At 27.0% G+C, this 19,014-nt stretch overlaps 1 protein-coding gene across 1 annotated transcript; it reads left to right on the top strand.

Moving 5' to 3' along the window:
• The first annotated feature begins 2,420 nt into the window (after nt 1-2,420).
• Nucleotides 2,421-16,962, top strand: LOC135926240 (uncharacterized). The gene is made up of 4 exons (XM_065462041.1): nt 2,421-2,626; nt 9,298-9,367; nt 14,505-14,651; nt 16,677-16,962. Exons 1-4 carry the CDS (start codon nt 2,485-2,487, stop codon nt 16,711-16,713), a joined length of 396 nt encoding a protein of 131 aa, XP_065318113.1. The 5' UTR covers nt 2,421-2,484; the 3' UTR covers nt 16,714-16,962.
• Nucleotides 16,963-19,014: the final 2,052 nt, after the last annotated feature.

Raw genomic sequence — 19,014 nt, 5'->3', positions numbered from 1 at the left:
GCATAGTCGCAGGGATCGTATGAACAATTCACTGTATGCGAACAAACTTAATGTTATAATATTAAGATTCAAAATTAAAGACTTGGGATACCCTTCTTATAATTGTGCAAAAAAAAAAATTTTGAATTTTTCCATTTCTAAAATTAAAAATTTGGGTAATACAGCAAATAAATGAGGGAGGGGGTGGGGTAGGATTGATCTCTTTATGGTATCTTATAGGGATCCTAAGAGAGTAAAGAGTTTGAAAAATATTTTGGTTGTCTGGTTCTGAAAAAAAAAAAATTCTCTCATGAAGAAAGCCGGGTTACAGCAAGAGCTAGCTATTAGCTAGGGCTGGTCCTAGAATGACTGAGGTTTCGTTTGGTATGCTAGTGGCACAATTTTCATAGGGAAAATAATAAAATCACGATATACCCATCAAAAAAAAACATGTTTTTTTTATAAAAAAAATTCAAAGCAAAATGAAACTTTCGATATCGCTTTCACATTCGACAAAGTTTCCATTCAAATAAAAATGGGCGTAACAACCCCCGCAGAAATACGGTTCGCATACAGCTTCGGGGTACAACGAACAGAATTTGGATTCGCACGGATTTACAGCGCAATCTGTCGTAGGTACGCCCGGGTGACAATCTTCGTATAATATGAGAAAGAAAGAATGAAGGAAAAGAAAAGAAAGAAAGAAAGAAAGAAAGAAAGAAAGAAAGAAAAAAAAATGTTAATAAAAAATTTTTTTTAAATCTTAAAATCTTAATAATTGTTATTTAAAAGCCCTTTGGGTCAGAAAGCTTCTGGACATCTATTTGCCAAATCTTGAAGTTTGCATAATATTTATCTCTTCGGGCCGTTTTTAAAAATAGGGCTCTTTAAGAATAAATACTAAAATCGCATCTAAGGGATAAAAAAAAAATATTTCCAAATATAATACCAATACCATGCAATGGATTTTGAAATCTACAATTTTTAAGCGTTCTTCCTTGGGTACAGATGACATTCGATTTGACTACGATGTATTCTGAAAAGGGGAATATTAATAAATAGATAATGATAAATATCCCAGAGTTTATAATCATAGACAAATCTTGGACGAAAAATAAGCATCAATTAATATATATAATTACGGATTTTAATAAGAACTAAATGATTGTTATAATAATTTATTTTAAATATTTTCTATATTGAACTTCAAAGTGGTGTCTTTTTTATTTCTTTTTTTTTGAAAGTTCTTTCATAATTTTTTCTATTTATTATTCTAAATTCTTGTACCAAATTTGAAATTGTGTAATAAGATCTCGATCTCACATGGTTTCAAATTTCTAAAAAGTGGATATTAATCCACTGCACTGGATATGCTCTCTAAAGGGTATTAATACTATACTAGCACCTCTAATACTATATTATTATTACTCGAAAAACAAAAAAACTTTATATATTTTTTTAAGTTCATAGCATTTATAATTTAATTAGAAATTCTGTATCATCGATCGCGAACGTTATGCGTTAACTTTACCGCACAACAAAATTTCTCTAAACAAATCACTACCTCGCATAAAATGTTTGTCAAAAATTTCTTAATTTCTGTTTGAAATTACGTAAGTTTTAGAATAACTGGATTAAACTCGAACACCCTAAATTCATAATTTAACGCGAATTCGCAGTGAAGAAAACAAAATATGATATTTTTGTATTCTTTAGCAGCGGATTCGGAAAAAACTGTGAATTCAGGGTAAGGCTAATATTTAAAAAAAAAATTATTGGACATGTTCGAACCTTTCAAATATATGCCTATGTACAGACCTATTCTCTTAAAGGTTTGATGAAACATCTAGAGATTTTCCTCATAGGTGGCACAAACGGTTGAAAATATTCGGGTTAAAATAATAAGTTAGCCGGTTTTAATAATCGACTCAAATCAAGCCGTTTAATAACACTACCTATTAGTCCCTAAATTGTTAAAATTTTTCGTTTTCTGTATACTGTAATTTATCCGCAATAAAAATAAAGAAGTTATAATTTTATAATCATGATATTGATTTATTTTGCTTTTTTTTTTTAGAATCTGCGAAAATAATATTCCCTTTCCAATTAAATTATATTATATTATATGATTAATATATATATAATTGTTAATAACAATATTTATGAAGATTATATTAACCGATTTTTTAACAAAATTAATATATATATATAAATTATAAAATAATAACTCCATCATGGTTGTATAGAAAAGGCAGGCATTAATCATGTGGGTTTAGATAATACTTATTAGTTTTTAACGAAAAAATATGAAATTGTTTTGCCGATATTATCCAAGTTATACATCCCCCTCTGATGTATACTAAAATAAATATAATGAAATATTTTTAAATATAATAATAATTTATTATTTCTTTTTCTTTCTAGTTTTTAAAAGAATCTTTTTTTTTTGTTGGAAGGAGTGTTAGTTAAATATTTGAAAAAAAATTACTTTTAAGAAATCAAAAAATGGGTTTAAGAAAAATCACTTTAATGATGATACTATTTCTAAATTTTAATCACAATTTAATCGTAAAATCAGCCAGCAATGAATTGGACAAAGAGGTCCTATATCCATTCTATGATAAAGATTACTGGAACCTTATCAGATGTAAGTATACTTCTAAAAACCACTATATATTTTTTCTTAGTATTTGTAAAACTAAACTTATATATTATTAGGAAGGAAGGAAGGAAGGAAGGAAGGAAGGAAGGAAGGAAGGATGGAAGGAAGGAAGGAAGGAAGGAAGGAAGGAACGCGAAATTCGCATCGGGGTAATGCTAAAATAGTGAATATATATTCTTTTATATTTAGCTTAGCCGTGAATTCCTCCTAAATGTGGAGTTATTTATTCTTTGAAAAATTGCATCTCATAAGATAACATTATTTCGAAATGATTAATCGGTTTTGGGTGCTATGTTAGAGGATAGGACGGGGAATCCTATGAGGCTAGGGAGAACGAGAATTGCCTACAACAAATACTATAGATAGGTAAATCCTGAAAATCCCTGGAAGCTGCGGAACAAATAGTAGTTAGATAAGGGATGAGATGGAAAAAGTTATCACTAAAGCTATATTACATCATAATTTCCCCTACCCATCTAAAAAATAAATAAAGGGAGAGATAATGCTCAACTATAATTGGAAATCTATAAATTTTAAAATAGAAAATTTTTTTTTCTACCTAAAAAATTTCTAGATTTTAAATGCTAAAAGAGTATTTCACTGTAGGTTTAAATTTTACATTCTCAGAATCTAACTGTCAAAATAAAAAATTGAAAAACTGGGAAATCAATTAAAGAGAGTTTCTATTTTAATAGGAATTAGTGTGTGTCCAAAATATCCAAAAAAATCGATTCGCAAACTTTTGAAACTTTATCGAAAAAGAAATAAGCATTTTTTTTAAATACAAAAATAAAAACGTGTCCAAGATGCAATTCTAGAAATTTAAAAAAAATTTAACATAAGATTTAATTTTTTTTTTTTTGACAGGTCTGATTCGTGTTTAAAAACGCGTAGTAAATATTCATTTTAATGAATGAATCGTTAGTATTAGGTAAGAATTATTATTATATATATGTTATTGGTTTTGGACGTTGACTGAATATAAATATAAAATCATATCAATTAAAAGATATAAAAAATTATAAATATCAGAGGGGAATATAATAGTTTAGGGAAGAAAAAAAATGGTGGGCTAACGTCTGCAATATTTTGAGTAAAGGAGAAAGGCGCAAAATAAAGAAGGAATATTGCAGGAATGGGTATGTCTAGGAAATCTCCTTGGAAATAAGGCTGCCGTTGAAGCTATGGGGTAGTTCAGGGGATATCTATGGCCAGACTCGGGTCTTAGGAAGATGCCATCTGAGGATTGACAGAGAGCTTTCACATATGAGATCCTAAATCTTTAAAAATGGATAAAGTAAATTTATCGAAAAAAAGTTAAGATAGTGGATAGAATTGGAACGAAAACATGATCTTCTGAAATTTCAGAATATTTTGATTGAGCTGTTTTTAGTGTTTCAAGTTAAGTTAGGTGTCTAGTTGGATGAGGCCTAATGGATCTATGCAGGTATAAAGTTTCAAAAAGAAATTGACCCCTTTTTCCTTTGATCAGAGCGTATCTATAGCCTCTTTCCATCGGATTTATAAGTGCGGGAGGTTCACGTATTGAAAGTATTTGGAGCGATTTTAAGATTCGTAGGACCAGGAAATTGCAAAAGCTATACTTGAGGATTCGATCTTTACACGATAAGCAATGTTAACTGTCATTTCACTGTCTATGGAAGTTTTGCAGCTAGAGCAGAAGCGAGGAAGAGTTATCGTACAATTAAAGCGGCTTCTAATAACATGGGTAAGTTTTTTATTGGTGAGTTAGAGCTAAGCATTGGTAGTAAGAATGAATTTTTAGTGAAGAGGGATCAATCAGTTAGAAGCGTATAACAGATATTCAACGCAAGGCCCTGGTATAGTTTTATCCCAAATATTCTATCTGTTGGAATCAGGCGATGGAATATCAACGACCACGCGTCTTCTATAACGAGATTAGCGTATTCTAAGGAAAAGTCATTTTTGAGAGGTGAGCATTGATAATAACCTTAGGAATTAGACTGGTCAAAATAAGAGCAATAAAACAGAGGGGGGGGGGTCGGTGTATCTAATCCCCGATCCACCACTTTAGGTGTGTAATGAATCCTGAATCCATGGTATTTCATTCAAGATATTTTTTTAATTACATTTTTTTTATGCCATTTTCATAAATCCTAAGATTCTTTATTAGACTTAAAAATATTTTTAAAAATAAGTCATGAGCGGAAATCAGCCATGACAAAATTATTTCGGCAAAATTCGCGCTCATATTTTGCAGTACTCTCGCAAAATTGTATTTGATAAAATTTTGAACGTTCCCTAAGTCACCTGAACATTGTTACCATCAATATATTTATCCAATTGGTATTTGACAAAATAATCTTCCTCGTAGAGAATGTGAAATTCGTATCACGAATTACCAATTTCTAAATACACTGTATAGGATAAGATAATAGATAAGATATTGTTTTAATATTTAAATTAGTTTTTAATAGCCGCACAATATATTTAAATATAATTTATACATTTCGATTAACTTAATAAAACAAAATAACTTTTACGTATCACATACAACATGACATATAAATTATTGAGAACTTTTTAATAAATATATCTTAAACCTCGCATGCCAAGTTACTACTTCTAATTTCATTATTTCCAATAATTATTAGGATGTAAGACAATAAATAATTCAAACTATAGTTTATGAAAGTATGTATCGTATTTTTTTTAAAAATATTTTTATTTATTTATAATTTTTATAGATAATAATGTGGTGATTTAAAATATTTGGTTTGGCCCGGGCCGGATATATTTTTAAAAATTAGGTGTAGCTGGTTAGGCCAGACAGGTCTCTGATAATTATCTCTTTCAGTTACACTAGTCCCAATTTGACAGCCTATACGGTTATTTATATATTTACATCTCTAAAAATAAAGTATTTAACATTAACTATATATAATTAAAAGAAATTTAACCTACCGGAAATACGCTTTGTTTAACTTCAAGTAATTTGAATTAGTGATCTACATGCCCGAAATTTTTTTTAAAAGTTTTGCCCGCGGCCCAAACACCAAAATTTTTTTTAAAAAAATTTACCGGCCCGGCCCGAATTTATTTAAATATAGAAATTAATTTTTTTTATAATTACTCAAAATAAAAGACATGTTATATGGTGTCTAATTTCTCTAAATAAAATCAAATATTTTCATTTTACATAAAAAATTCAATATAAAATTGATAAATTTAGATATATTTTAATTTCCAAGGTCCGCCAGGGCCTACTTTTGCAGATCTCTAATTTAAATCATGTCAACAGCTTCAAATAAAAATTGGATAACTCGAACAAATTGATCCCTAAACTGGTTCCAGCCTGACATATGGCCTGTCTATATAGAAGTCTAATCTGTTCTTATCGTATAAAACGGCAAAAACCACATAGAACACCCTTCAGTACTGAATGTTTTTATCAGAGCCTATTATGCCCAAGGCGTTTTTGATTTATGTTCATTGACTATATAAACTATAAATGATCTAAAAATAATACTGATTTATGACGCGATTAGCTTTATAGTATATAACATTCTAGGGTGGATATGAAGATTTCTTCACAGTTGACCACTTCCGCCATTACTATATTCCTACTTTATATAGTATTTATTGATTATGATAGCGTTTTCAAGAGAAATTGAATATTGAGGTCAATTGACATGGATAAATCGTTCTTGGTTAAAATATATCTTGATACATATAGACAAAAAAAAAATATCATTTTTTGAATAATAAGGTACTTAAAAGGTTGCAGTCCTATGCTGGGATGCAGGATGTCCTGGGACAGATATAATTTTTAAAACTAACCTCTTGGACACGTTAGCCTAGGAAGGAGAGGGTTCTGTTAAAGGTAGATTCTCTGCACGGGCCAATTCGAGTTATCTTAATTTGTTTCGATCGTGCTTGGATTGGTCTCCGGCTCTTTAGTATTCAAACATTGATTTTAAAATTAATTCCCTAAGCTGTTTTAATTTTTTTTTAATGAATATTCTTTTCAACATTGATGCCAATTTCCGGGCTGCGCGCCAGAAAAAGGGAATTAGAAACCCTTCTAACCCTGATATTTTACTGAACAAGAACTCTTAACCATGAACCTTTTTAAATTTAGGGTTCAAATTTTTTTTTTTTTAAATTTATTATTTTATTTATTTTTATTTTTTATTTATTAAAATTTATTTTATTTTTTTTTTAAATTATAAAAAAAATTTGAACAATATTAAATAAATATATGCTAGTTTCAAATGTTTATTTTTTCCGGCGATATGTTATTTTAACAACTCTAAATCATTTTTTGAGCGTGTTTTTTTTTAAATGAAAATATATTCTATAATAATGTTTGAAATATCTTATAAAAACTATAGACAATTTCGCTGTTAAACCTTTGAATAATTTATAATTTATTTTATATATAAAAAAAAAATATATGGAAAATAACGATATATAAATTATATTAATTTTTAAGGTTCAAGGAATTTCAAACATGACGCCCATACATTCCGGAAAAAATTAAATTTTTAAATTTTTTAAAAAAAAGCGCTCAAAAAATGATTTAAAGTTGAAAAAAAAAACACATTGACAAAGTGGAGACGGATCCATTTTTTTTACATCCGTTCCGTCAAAAGTCAATCTCATTAAAAATGATATAATATTGATTTTTCATTTTTAGAAAAAGTATAAAAGTAACCGTTATAACTCTATAAAATTTGCAGGATCAAAAAGTCAAAATGTTTTGACTTCGAAATTTTGCACCGGATACGTTTTTAAGACGGAAGGTATCGGAACGGACGCACTATGAACATATATATCATTTTTAATGAGATTGACTTTTGACGGAATGGATGTAAAAAATGGATCCGTATCCACTTTGAATGCAGCCTAACATATATTATATTTTTAAAAATAAAATAACATATAAAATATTTATATAATAAAAATAAAAACATTAAATATATTAAAACATAATCTTATTTTTAATTTTTTAATCAGCACCGTGCCGAGAATTTTGGTGGCGCGGGGCAAAAAAAAATGATTCTCATCTAATCTCGTTTTGAAGAATTTTTTACGTATTCTCACACGATAAACTAAATAATATATGTTATAAAATTTATAAAATTTTTCAAATCATATATACGGGTAAACAAAATTCAATATATATTTTTTTTCAGAGCGCGAAGAGAAGAGAAGAGAAGAGAAGAGAAGAGAAGAGAAGAGAAGAGAAGAGAAGAGAAGAGAAGAGAAGAGAAGAAACGAAAAGAAAAGAAAAGAAAAGAAAAGAAACGAAACGAAAAGAAAAGAAACGAAAAGAAAAGAGACTGCTGCAGAAGTACCATTTACACGGTTCGGACCGAATTTTTTTTGAAAAATTTTTTACGGCCCGACACGATTTAATTTTTTTTAAAAAATATATTATAATTATTTTTAATTTTTATTAGATAATAATGACGATTTTCAAATATTTGGTTTTAAAATATACGGAGTGCCGGGCCTGCAGGTCTCAGTATATTTCTTTTTTTAAAAAAAATCATAATATTATTAAACAATTTATTTTAAAAAAAAATTTTTCGATTGAAATAAAACTAATGCAATTTTTACTATTTATAAGCCTTGTGCAAAATGAATTATATTTCGACTAAATATTTAATCTGGGTTTCTGTTAAATATGACCATTTTTTTCGGTTGACTAGTCTTTAAATATATTGAATAAATTTCCATTTTTATTCCCAATAAAATCACGCAAGAAGCAAAATTTAGCGGCCCTTAAAACCATCGATCGGCGGCCTAGGGCGGCTACTCCGCTTGCCAATGCCGATGGCACGGGCTATTTTTAATAAATAAAAAATATTTTTTTGTCAAATCATTTTTCTTGGAATCGTTATTTTTGGTGTATCCATTTTATTTTATGTAAATTTAAAATTAAGATTTTTACTTTTATAAGTTTTTTTTTTAATGATCTAATAGATAATGTATAATAAATATATATTTTATAAATATTTTGATTAGCTTAAATAAATTACTTAAGATATAAATATAATATTTTATTTTTTAAATTTATTTATATTAATGTAATTATAATAAATATTTTTATATGGTGAATTTGAATTCTAAATAAAATATAAATAAAATTAATTTCAAAATTATATTTCTGTTATTTTGACTAAATTTTCTAAGTCCATATTTTCTGGACATCAAAAATTTTCTGGACATCAAAACCTAAACCCGAACTTAAACTTTTTTTTAGAAGGCGGGTTCACAGCCCTGGCCATTTTCTTTTTCAGCGCATAGAATTTTCTCACTTTCGCTAAAATATCATATTTTTTTTCTTCTACAAGTCTAATTTTTTTAAGAAATAGGATTTCGTCGGATTCTAGCTTATAATTTGGAGACTTAAAAAAAATACCTCGAATTGGATTGGTCGGATCTGGTAAAATAGATATCCGGTGCACTTTAATCGAAAGATTAGAGAGTTCTATGTTTGGAAAAATAGTTTCGCGATATTGCCAATTGCGGCATGTATCACGTATCAATATTTAAATAAATTTATATAATAAAATACTGGCAGAAATAGGGGCAGATAAAATGATTATCTTTTTGCACAGATATATTATATCAAATGATAATTTAATTTAATTTATTTTTTAAAGATGGTTTAGACAACGCCGATAGCTCAAATAATTTGGATGAAAATGGCGATGCTTTAGATAAATCCAATAGGTATATATAAATAATAAGAAAATATAATTAGAAGATAGAAAATGGGGGGGGGGGATATTATTTACCTCAAGCGCTAAGATAGATATATATAAAAAAATTACAAATTTATAATATATGTATATGAAAATATAGATTTTTCTAAAGATATTTAAGTCTTTATAATTTACTTAGGCTAAGGCCGATTCTAACGCAAATGTTAAAAGATAATAAGTCAAATATCGAGCTTTTTACATTTCGAAAGGTATGAATATTTCGAGAGTTTATACAATAAAGTCTTATTAAACCAGCCTACTGATTGTATTAATTCTTAGATAATTTTCATATTTTTAAAGCAATAGATGCTCATATATTTAGGTAATGTTAAAATTCTAATTTTTTTAAAAAAAAATTTTTTTTTTTATCTCTAAATAATCTTGAATAAATATGTATGCATATTATATATGTGTGTTACATAGGTTTAAGCAAAGGTGTATATTATATTCTATCTTAAAATATAGGTTTGATTTTGTTATATGACTTTGAGTATGTTATATAATCTTAAAAAACTTAGTTGTATAATAATTATTATTTCCTGGTCCTATCAAGCTTAAATTCATGACAAAAATCGAATGTAAAAACACTTCTCTCTAGTTAAATACTTCTATAAATTGATCAATGTCCAACACTCCCCTGTATTAGATAGGGAGGAATAGAAGGTGATAAAAATTTATTTTAATTAAATAGGAAATAAAAAACCTTACTTTTTTTTACCCAAATTAAAATATATCCCTCTTTAATATAATTATAGCCTTATTTATTTTTTCTCCATAACCCCATTTTTTCACTACATGAATCTAGTAAACTACGAACCTATTATTAGCGCTTAATAAAAGAAATAACAGAAAAAAAAATATCAAAATATATAATTTTCTGAAAAGAGTACTCCTCCAAGTTTCATATCTGACAAGAAAGCAATAGCTATGGCTCTGTTTATGAGAAATTACAACCCAAATTTTATGATAATAAGTTAAATAAATTGAAATTTTGCGTTGAAATAATCCAAAGTTAATTTTTTTTTAAAAACAGAACAAATTTCTAGGAGAAAAAAAAAATGGGATAAGTTTATAAGTTTCCTAAAGACATCAAAAATATAAATAATCTTTAATGTATTAAGTTACTTTCAAAAATAAATCACATTTTCTCATGGGTAGTGTTGTTTAAATTCACCTAACTTTGACCAATCTCTATTGTGTCTTGTTCAAGCTTTTAGACTAAAAAAAATTGAATTAAGCTTCTAAGTTGAGCCACAACTCGAAACTACCACTGTTTTATAGTTGACTAAAGATAGGTAGTTTAACAGCACTACTCATGGGACATATTCAAACTCAAAATCTACCTTTATACCCACTCCCCCACCCCTCCATAGTTATGCAACTTAGATTGATCGGAATGAAAAAATAAATAAACTACCCTGGATGGCTTATAGTAGGCAAAGTTAAATTGTATATTCGATTTTTTTTTACAGAAATCTTTTTATTAAATATTTAAATATTTAAGCAATTTAAATTTTTAAAAAATTTCTTTTTATCTTAAAATGTTGTTATTTAAAGATATAATATTTGGTATTTTAATATTCTAATGACTAATAAAAATTTTTTTAGGACTTATGTACATTTATAGTAATAAAATTTCCAAAAAAAAACGAAATTGATATAATGCAGATTTTGAATATAATAAACTCGTAAAATCAAATTATAGTGTTAATTAGTATATTATAATGTTATGTTAATGATTATTTTATTATTAGTATCGGTTTTATTATGATTGCGTAGCGTATAATAAAGCAAAAATGAAATTCAATAAAACTTTTTTCATAAATACATTATAATGGAATTTAAAATATATAATTAATTTAAATTTAAAAATTAATATAATACATATCAGAATATTTTATAATTGGGTAAATTGAGCTATCATTTTTTTCCGTGAGTTATTTTAAATGCAGATTATGTAATCATCTTGCACGTAAGGGCATTATTCAATTAAATTTGAACGTAATTGCTAATTTACAAACAAATTAAAATTTTTTTTGTTATGGATGTTCTATTCTAACATATGGCTAGCTATATCTTAATGGACTCATAAGGCAGGCTTTGAATAGGGATTTACTTGAATTAGGTAAAATGTACAATCGCTGGGCTAAATACTGTATTTACCTAAAAAAAACTTGAATTTATTTTTTAAAAGAATAATATAAACCTTACCGAAAACGATACACTGACCATCAGAATCAGGTCGAATCTTGGAACAAAAACTTGCGTTGAAAACTATTTTTAAAAATTTTTAGGAATAGAGATAACAACTTAACCAATTTCCTGGAACCCAAACCGGTTCCTAATACCTCGTCCTAATCAGTCTAAATTAGTTACGTTTAGTCAAAGAATTTCATTTAATTTTTACCAAAATTATTAAATTATTAACCAATTTTGGCTATGCAAATTTCGGAATCACGTGTTATTAAAAATAATACTAGGATAAAAAAAAACATGTGGTTCCAATTCTAAAATTTTTTTTTGTTTATATTTGTTGACATTCTTGGGGCAAACGAACACTAAATCTTTAACTAATTGAGTCGAACTTTATAGGCCAAGGTATTGGGAGGGGGGGGGGGTGGGGTGACTACAATTTATATATATAATATATTATCAGAATATGATGTATATATATATATTTAAAATATATTTAAAAAAAACAATGTGACAAATTTAATACCAGCGATTAGTAATGTTGAACGGAACTCAATATTTTAGCCCAGAAAAATATGCCTAAGTCTCAAGATTTCGATAATGCATGCCCAGATCTTTGTTCCTTCTATGAGCAAAATCTTCAGGCTTTAGTAATATTTTTTCTGGATGAGGTAGTGAGTTAACCATTTTTAATAATCGATTCAAAACGAGCCGCTTAGCAAAACTACCAGCGATATACATATATTACTAATTGAAATATATCCAAATATATAAAAAATTTTCCATAAATCTTTTATTTCTTCACTTTCTAGGCCGTAATTTTCTTAAAGAGATAATTCTTTTGCCATATTTTGATACGTGGATCTGAAATTCATTCCGATATCGAAAGGTCCTTTTAACATTTAGGGAACATTAAATTTTGACAAATTATTTACTCTTAAACTCGCTCGTTTATCTGCCACGATCATAATGATAAGATGATAAGTCCTTTTCGCATTCGGCTGTAGGATAAAGAATCCACCATAGCTAAGGAATTATTTAAATTTTTTTTATTAGGAATATCTTCATCTATATATTGTCAAAGCCCCAATCATATTCATTTAATTTGAATCTTTTTATTTGCATTTCGCCAAATAGGTCATCTAGATCTAGGTTTCTTAGGGCCTATTTTTTTTTGAATTTAATTATATATCTAATTAAAAAATAATTTTATTAAAATTGATTCAAGTCATTTTACCCCCGTTTTAAAAGCTATATCCATTAGATTAGTCTGCACGATGGTTTCTATAATAAATTGGTCTATTTTTTATTCTTTCCTAGTTATGCATTTTTTTTAATGGTATATTTTTTTTAAAAAAAATAAAATTGGAAGTTTTCTGAATCTAAGCGATATCTGTAAATATATAATACCTAGACTGACTATGTATTCATTAAAAGTAAAATGGGGATGCCATTTTTGTTACCCTTTATCATTATTAAAATTTTTAACCGAGAGGCCAATTTATTCCTATGTCTGACGTAAACTTTATTAAAGAATCACCTGATCATCGAGATAATAAGGAAACAAGTTATCAATTGTAGTTTTTAACATGAGAATAATTACTATATGGGTTATCCAAAATGGCGGGTTCAGCTGATTCGTATTCATCGACGCTTCCAAATGCATTATTATGAATGCACCGTTCGTCAGTCTAGGTAATATTATATGTCATTGCTACATACATAATATTTTATTATTTGTAAACATGATCCTAATGAATTTTTTTTAATAAAAAAAATTAATGTTTTATTGGCAAAATGACACCAATAAAAAAAATTTATTAAGTAGATTGAAATCATCCTAACAATTAACAACCTGCCTATTTGAAAAAATTTCAAATTTATTTAAACATTCAAAAAATTTTGTTAAAATTGAACTATTTCTTGTGTTCGGTGTTGTTAGATTGGCTAAATCATAACTGTCGAAATAATCCTCTATTCCCTGAGGTAAGAGTATATTTTTTTATTCAAAGATTGAGCTATCCTTCAAGTTTAAACCTTGATCACAGTTAAGATGATAGTTTTCGCTCCAAAAATTTGGTTTAACCATTCTAGAGTTGGTTCGAACCCTGTTAAAAATTGGGCTATTTATCACCACTACTGCTGGTGGTAAGCCCACTTTAAACTTATAATAAAGCTGAAGAAGTGGCCACTTTTAAAAATTTTTTATAAAAATATAGAAACAAAATTTTTTTGTTTAACTAACATCTATGTGGCTTTTATAAAAAAATATGAAAAAAAAAGATATCGACTAAAATAAAAACTAATTTTTATAATAATAATAAGCGGAAAAGGGGATAAAAATTTAACATTTTTGAAAAAAAAGATAAGAAATTTTAGTTAGGGGGGAGGGGAACTTAGCCTCTTAAAATTTGGAAAGGGGCCTAAAAATCAAAAAAAAATACCCTTGTTCATTATGTATAATACAGAATGCTATTATTTTCCACGTTCTTTCAGTACTAAATTATAAAATTTCTAAAATATTGCACTATCCTCCAGTAGTAGACCTATTATATTATAGCAATGACAACCCCTTGCCTATAAAAAAACCGCTTGATATAATAATGAATTATTGTTAAATCAAACTGAGACGATTGTTTATGCGTTTTCTTGAAGAAAATTATTTACATTGTGTTGTTAAACGGCTAACTCAATATTTTAGCCAGAAAAATATTAACTAAGCCTAGAGATTTCGTCAATATATGCCTAGACCTTTGTTCCTTCTATGAGCAAAATCTTCAGGCTAGCGTAATATTTTTCGAGATGAAATATTGAGTTAGCCGTTTATAAAAATACAAATTGAATAATTTTAAATAAATATAAATTTGCTTTTATTTTAAAATCTTCTTATCGAAATAACGTTTTTTTTCAAGCAAAAGAGCTATCTATTGGAAAAGGTTTAAGAGCAGAAGTATCAACAAATGCAAGCAATACGGCCAACCTTGCGATGAAAGAAAATCTATTTATAAATGCTGCGAAGGTTTCATTTGTCGTTGTCACTTTTTTGGATCCGGTTGCAGGTATAAATTTTTGATAGAAAACCTTGTTATTAGTTAACAACCTCCAGGAGGAAAGGACAATTTAGTTAAAACTATAGCTAAATTTAACTAAATTCGACTACCCAATACAAGCTAACTTTAATAAACTATCGACCCAATACAAGCTAAAAAAAATATTTTTTTTGGATTATTTTTTTTTATTCAATTATAATTAAAAAAAAATTATTTTGCAAAAATTAAATTTATCACAAATAATATAAGTAAAATTAACAGTTAAATTCAAATATTCATCGCAAAGAATGCATTTGTGAGTATTGATAAAAAAAAGATAAAACGATACTTTTATCATGATAAAAGATTGGATCTAGATACAGATACATCGTCTTAAATAATATCTAGATACAGATATTTTAATCAAAAATCTATCTAGATACAGATACAGATATTTTAATCAAAAATCTATCTAGATACAGATACAGATACCATATTTTTATATCTAGATCCTTTAACAACTCTGCTTTTTATATTTATAGTAAAGGATAACAGTAGTATTGTTAAAGGGCTAGACTTGAGCTGATCTTTTAAACAGTTAACTCAATATTTTAGAAACAATATTATACAAGCCTTAACATTTTGCTCTCATAGATGGAACACAAGTTTAGGCATCTATTAATTAAATTTCTAGTCTTAGGCCTTATTTTTTTTAGCCTTAAATATTGAGTTATCTGTTTTTAAAAATCGGCTCAAATAGAAGCCATTTAACAATACAAGATAACAGCGTAAAAAGCATTAAATATTTTTTTTTGCAGTTAACTATAGCGAAATGAGATAGATATAGAAAACAACATTTAGTTGCTAATAGCTAGTAGAAGTATACCGAATAAATTTAACGTTCCTTCAGATAGGTTTACTGAACGAACATTTACTTCTATCCGAGTTAATTACAAAGAGGCTTTTACTTTGTATATCTTTAATTTCTTCAAATTTTGCTCATTTATGAATAATTTTGACATTAGGTAGCTCGCAAAATTAATTTTTTTTTTAGATTTAAGACTAGCCCGCTAAAACCATCAGCTTGATTAATTTTTTAAAAAAAACTAAAAACATGTGGGGAAGAAATCGCAAACTCAAAATATTTATTTTATTCTCTATTTTTAAAAATTTTGCTCATTATAAATATTTAATGAGGATATCTAACTTTATTTCTATTTTGATATGAAAAAAATTTACCATCTCCTATTTTTTTTTATATTGAAGGAAATGTAAGATAGATATTTATCGGGTCACTGGCCGTGTCTATATTTTAATGATCATGTGTTAGGCTGAGCCGGCTCTTCGGAATCTATTTTTTTTTTATTATAAATTTATCGGATATCTACAAGCAGGGGACCCTGGCCTTTAATTAACTGGAACTAGAATCTAATATAATATTAAATTTAAATTTACATTATCATTTTCACAATCATTCACTCTATTTTACAACTTCCTTTTTAAATTTTATCGATTAAGTTAGTCGAGTTATTACAGTAAAATCATTTCCACAAAATCTTTAACTTCTCATATTTAAGAACTTACTTTTAAAGTTTTTTTGATACAAAACACCAGAGTTGTTAAAAGATACTTTTTAAATGGATCTAGATACAGATACATCGTCTAAAATAATATCTAGATACAGATATATTTTAATCAAAAATCTATCTAGATACAGATACAGATACCACATTTTTATATCTAGATACAGGATCTAGATACTTGTATCTAGATCCTTTAACAACTCTGCAAAACACCATAAAATTGTTTAGAAAAGTTTTTTAAGAACCAAGACCGGACCCTTAAATGGTGTTCATATAAATATCCAGCGAGCCCATATCCTAAAAATATTCTAGAATAATCGGGAGCGGGCTTTTTTTAAAACCCGAATCCAGGCTGAAGATTGGGTTACCTTTACAGATCTTTTTGCAATTTATTATATGACATCTTTCTTTCTTTTATTTATTATTTTTTTGTATTGTTAAAGAATTTGTATATTTTTAATATTTTATCAAGATGCCACATGGGTTCAATTTTTAGGTATTTGGGATAACAGTCCTATAAACCGCTTCCCTTTGAATAATAAATATTTAATACATGTTAACATGGTATATATATATATATACTTACATATATTTATAATGATTCTATTAATCTAACAATATATTGAATTAAATAAAGTATATCGATACAAAATTTTTTTGGACTTTTTAAGGCTGTGTCCAAAGTATCAAAAAAATTTAATCGCACAATTTGCGCAAATCTAGCGGAAAAAAAATATAAGCCATTTTTAATGGAAAATTAAAATTTTGGCCTAAATCATTTTTTGGTATTTATAGAAATTTGAAAAAATCATTTAGGTCAACATTTTAATTTTCCATTAAAAATGGCTTATATTTTTTTTTTCGCTAGATTTTTTTTTGATACTTTGGACACAGCCTAAAGAAAATTATTTTTAACAAATGGCGATATAATGTTGTTAAACGGTCCTTTTGATTTAAAAAAAAAAAGGCTAACTCAATATTTCATCTAGAATAATATTACGCAAGCCTGGAGATTTTGTTTGTAGAAGGAACAAAGGCCAAGGCTTGGGCTATATTTTTCTGGCTAAAATATTGAGTTAGCCGTTTTTAAAAATCGGCTCAAAATGAGCCGTTTAACAACACTAGATGTACAATAAATTTGCTAATAAATTTATTTGTGCTTTAAATACTGTCGAAATTAAAATGTCGTTTACACGTATTTACCTAACATTTATATTATAATTTATTCACCAAATATTTATATTTATAATTATACACCTCATTATGTTAATAATTATAATTATACAACTTCTACTACATTTATAATTATACATCTCATAATGTTAATAATTATAATTGTACAACTTCTACTACATTTATAATTATGCACATAATATTTATAATTGTTCACTTAATATTTATATACACGTTCTAACTTCTAACGAATATATAATATTTATAATTTTAAATATTATATATGTTGTTACAATATTTAAAATATTCATAATATTTTAATAATTTAATAATTTTTTAATATTCATATGTTTAATATAGTATTTATATATAATTTATTCGCATATCATATTTAATATTTATAATAATTATACATATTTAATATTTATAATAGTTGATATTTATAATATTCGTTTGTTTAATATTTTTTTTAATATTAGTTTGGTTTAATATTTATAATTATTCGTATTATAGATCTGCATTCCGGCCGGTTCACGGACTGGACTAAATCGGTTCGAGTAAGGTTCTAAAAATTTGGGCAGGGCAAAATATTAATTGGCAAAGCGGAGCGGGGAAAATGTAGAGATGTCCATCATGCTTAATAGAGAATAAAATAATATTCAAAAGCCAAATTTTGTTAAAATAATGTATTTCATATTGCTTATATTTTAATGATTAAATAACTCGCTACAATTATCACTCATTCATAAATACGATCTCCTTTTCCTACATTTTGTGTTTTATTGCTTTAGTAAAAAAAATCACGATACTCATCATTCTTGATTATTTTTCCGTAGGATATATTTCTAGATTTTAAAAACCCAGACCGGATAGCGAAACATTAGTACATTGTAACTATGACGGGCCGGTTACAAATTGGACAGCGAAGTCTGGTTAAAAAAATTCAAACCGGGTTAGGCCTAAATACTATTCCATTTGCCAGTGACGAAGCGTCAAGTTTACTACTAGGGAAGCAATCAAAAAAATATTTTTATTTTAGTCAAACTCAAACCATAAAAACACTAAGATTTGTAAATAAGTGGTATTCGTCTTTGTTTTTGAGTAAAATGATCAAGTACTGCATTATAAAAGTTATCGCTATATTTTAAATTTTTTAATAATTTTTTTTTCAATCGAAATCAAAGATAGATTCGATAATCGATTTTGGCTCATCGTTTCTGCTATAAGATTTAATTCTTCTTAAAGATGAAAAAATCCGTTCTGCACTTGCTGTTATTGAAGCCAAAGTTAAGATGAATTTGCATAATTTAAAAAACTCTTTAAAACTTTTCATCAAATCGGTGCATATTAAAAATTCTAGTATCATTAACATTCTCTTTCTTTCTAAATTTAACAACCCGAAACACTACCTTTAATACGGTTTCCAGCTTGTGTGTCAAAAAATTGAGAATAAGTGTCGTTTAGATTATCTAATAAATATTTTAGGAAATTTATTATTTGGAATTTACTAATATCTAAAAATTCGACGAATTTAATATTTCTTGGTGTAAGACATATGAAATAGAATTAATCAAATCATTTTGAATATTGCTTGATAGTACAATAAAAACTGCACTATTTCTAAATGATGTTTCAAT

Source organism: Gordionus sp. m RMFG-2023, chromosome 3 (assembly GCF_954871325.1).
Source record: "Gordionus sp. m RMFG-2023 chromosome 3, tfGorSpeb1-WG-v2, whole genome shotgun sequence".
In the NCBI taxonomy this organism is placed as follows: Eukaryota; Metazoa; Nematomorpha; class Gordioida; order Chordodea; family Parachordodidae; genus Gordionus; species Gordionus sp. m RMFG-2023.
Note: the sequence above shows the minus strand (reverse complement) of the source record. Positions and strands in the feature narration are given on the sequence as shown.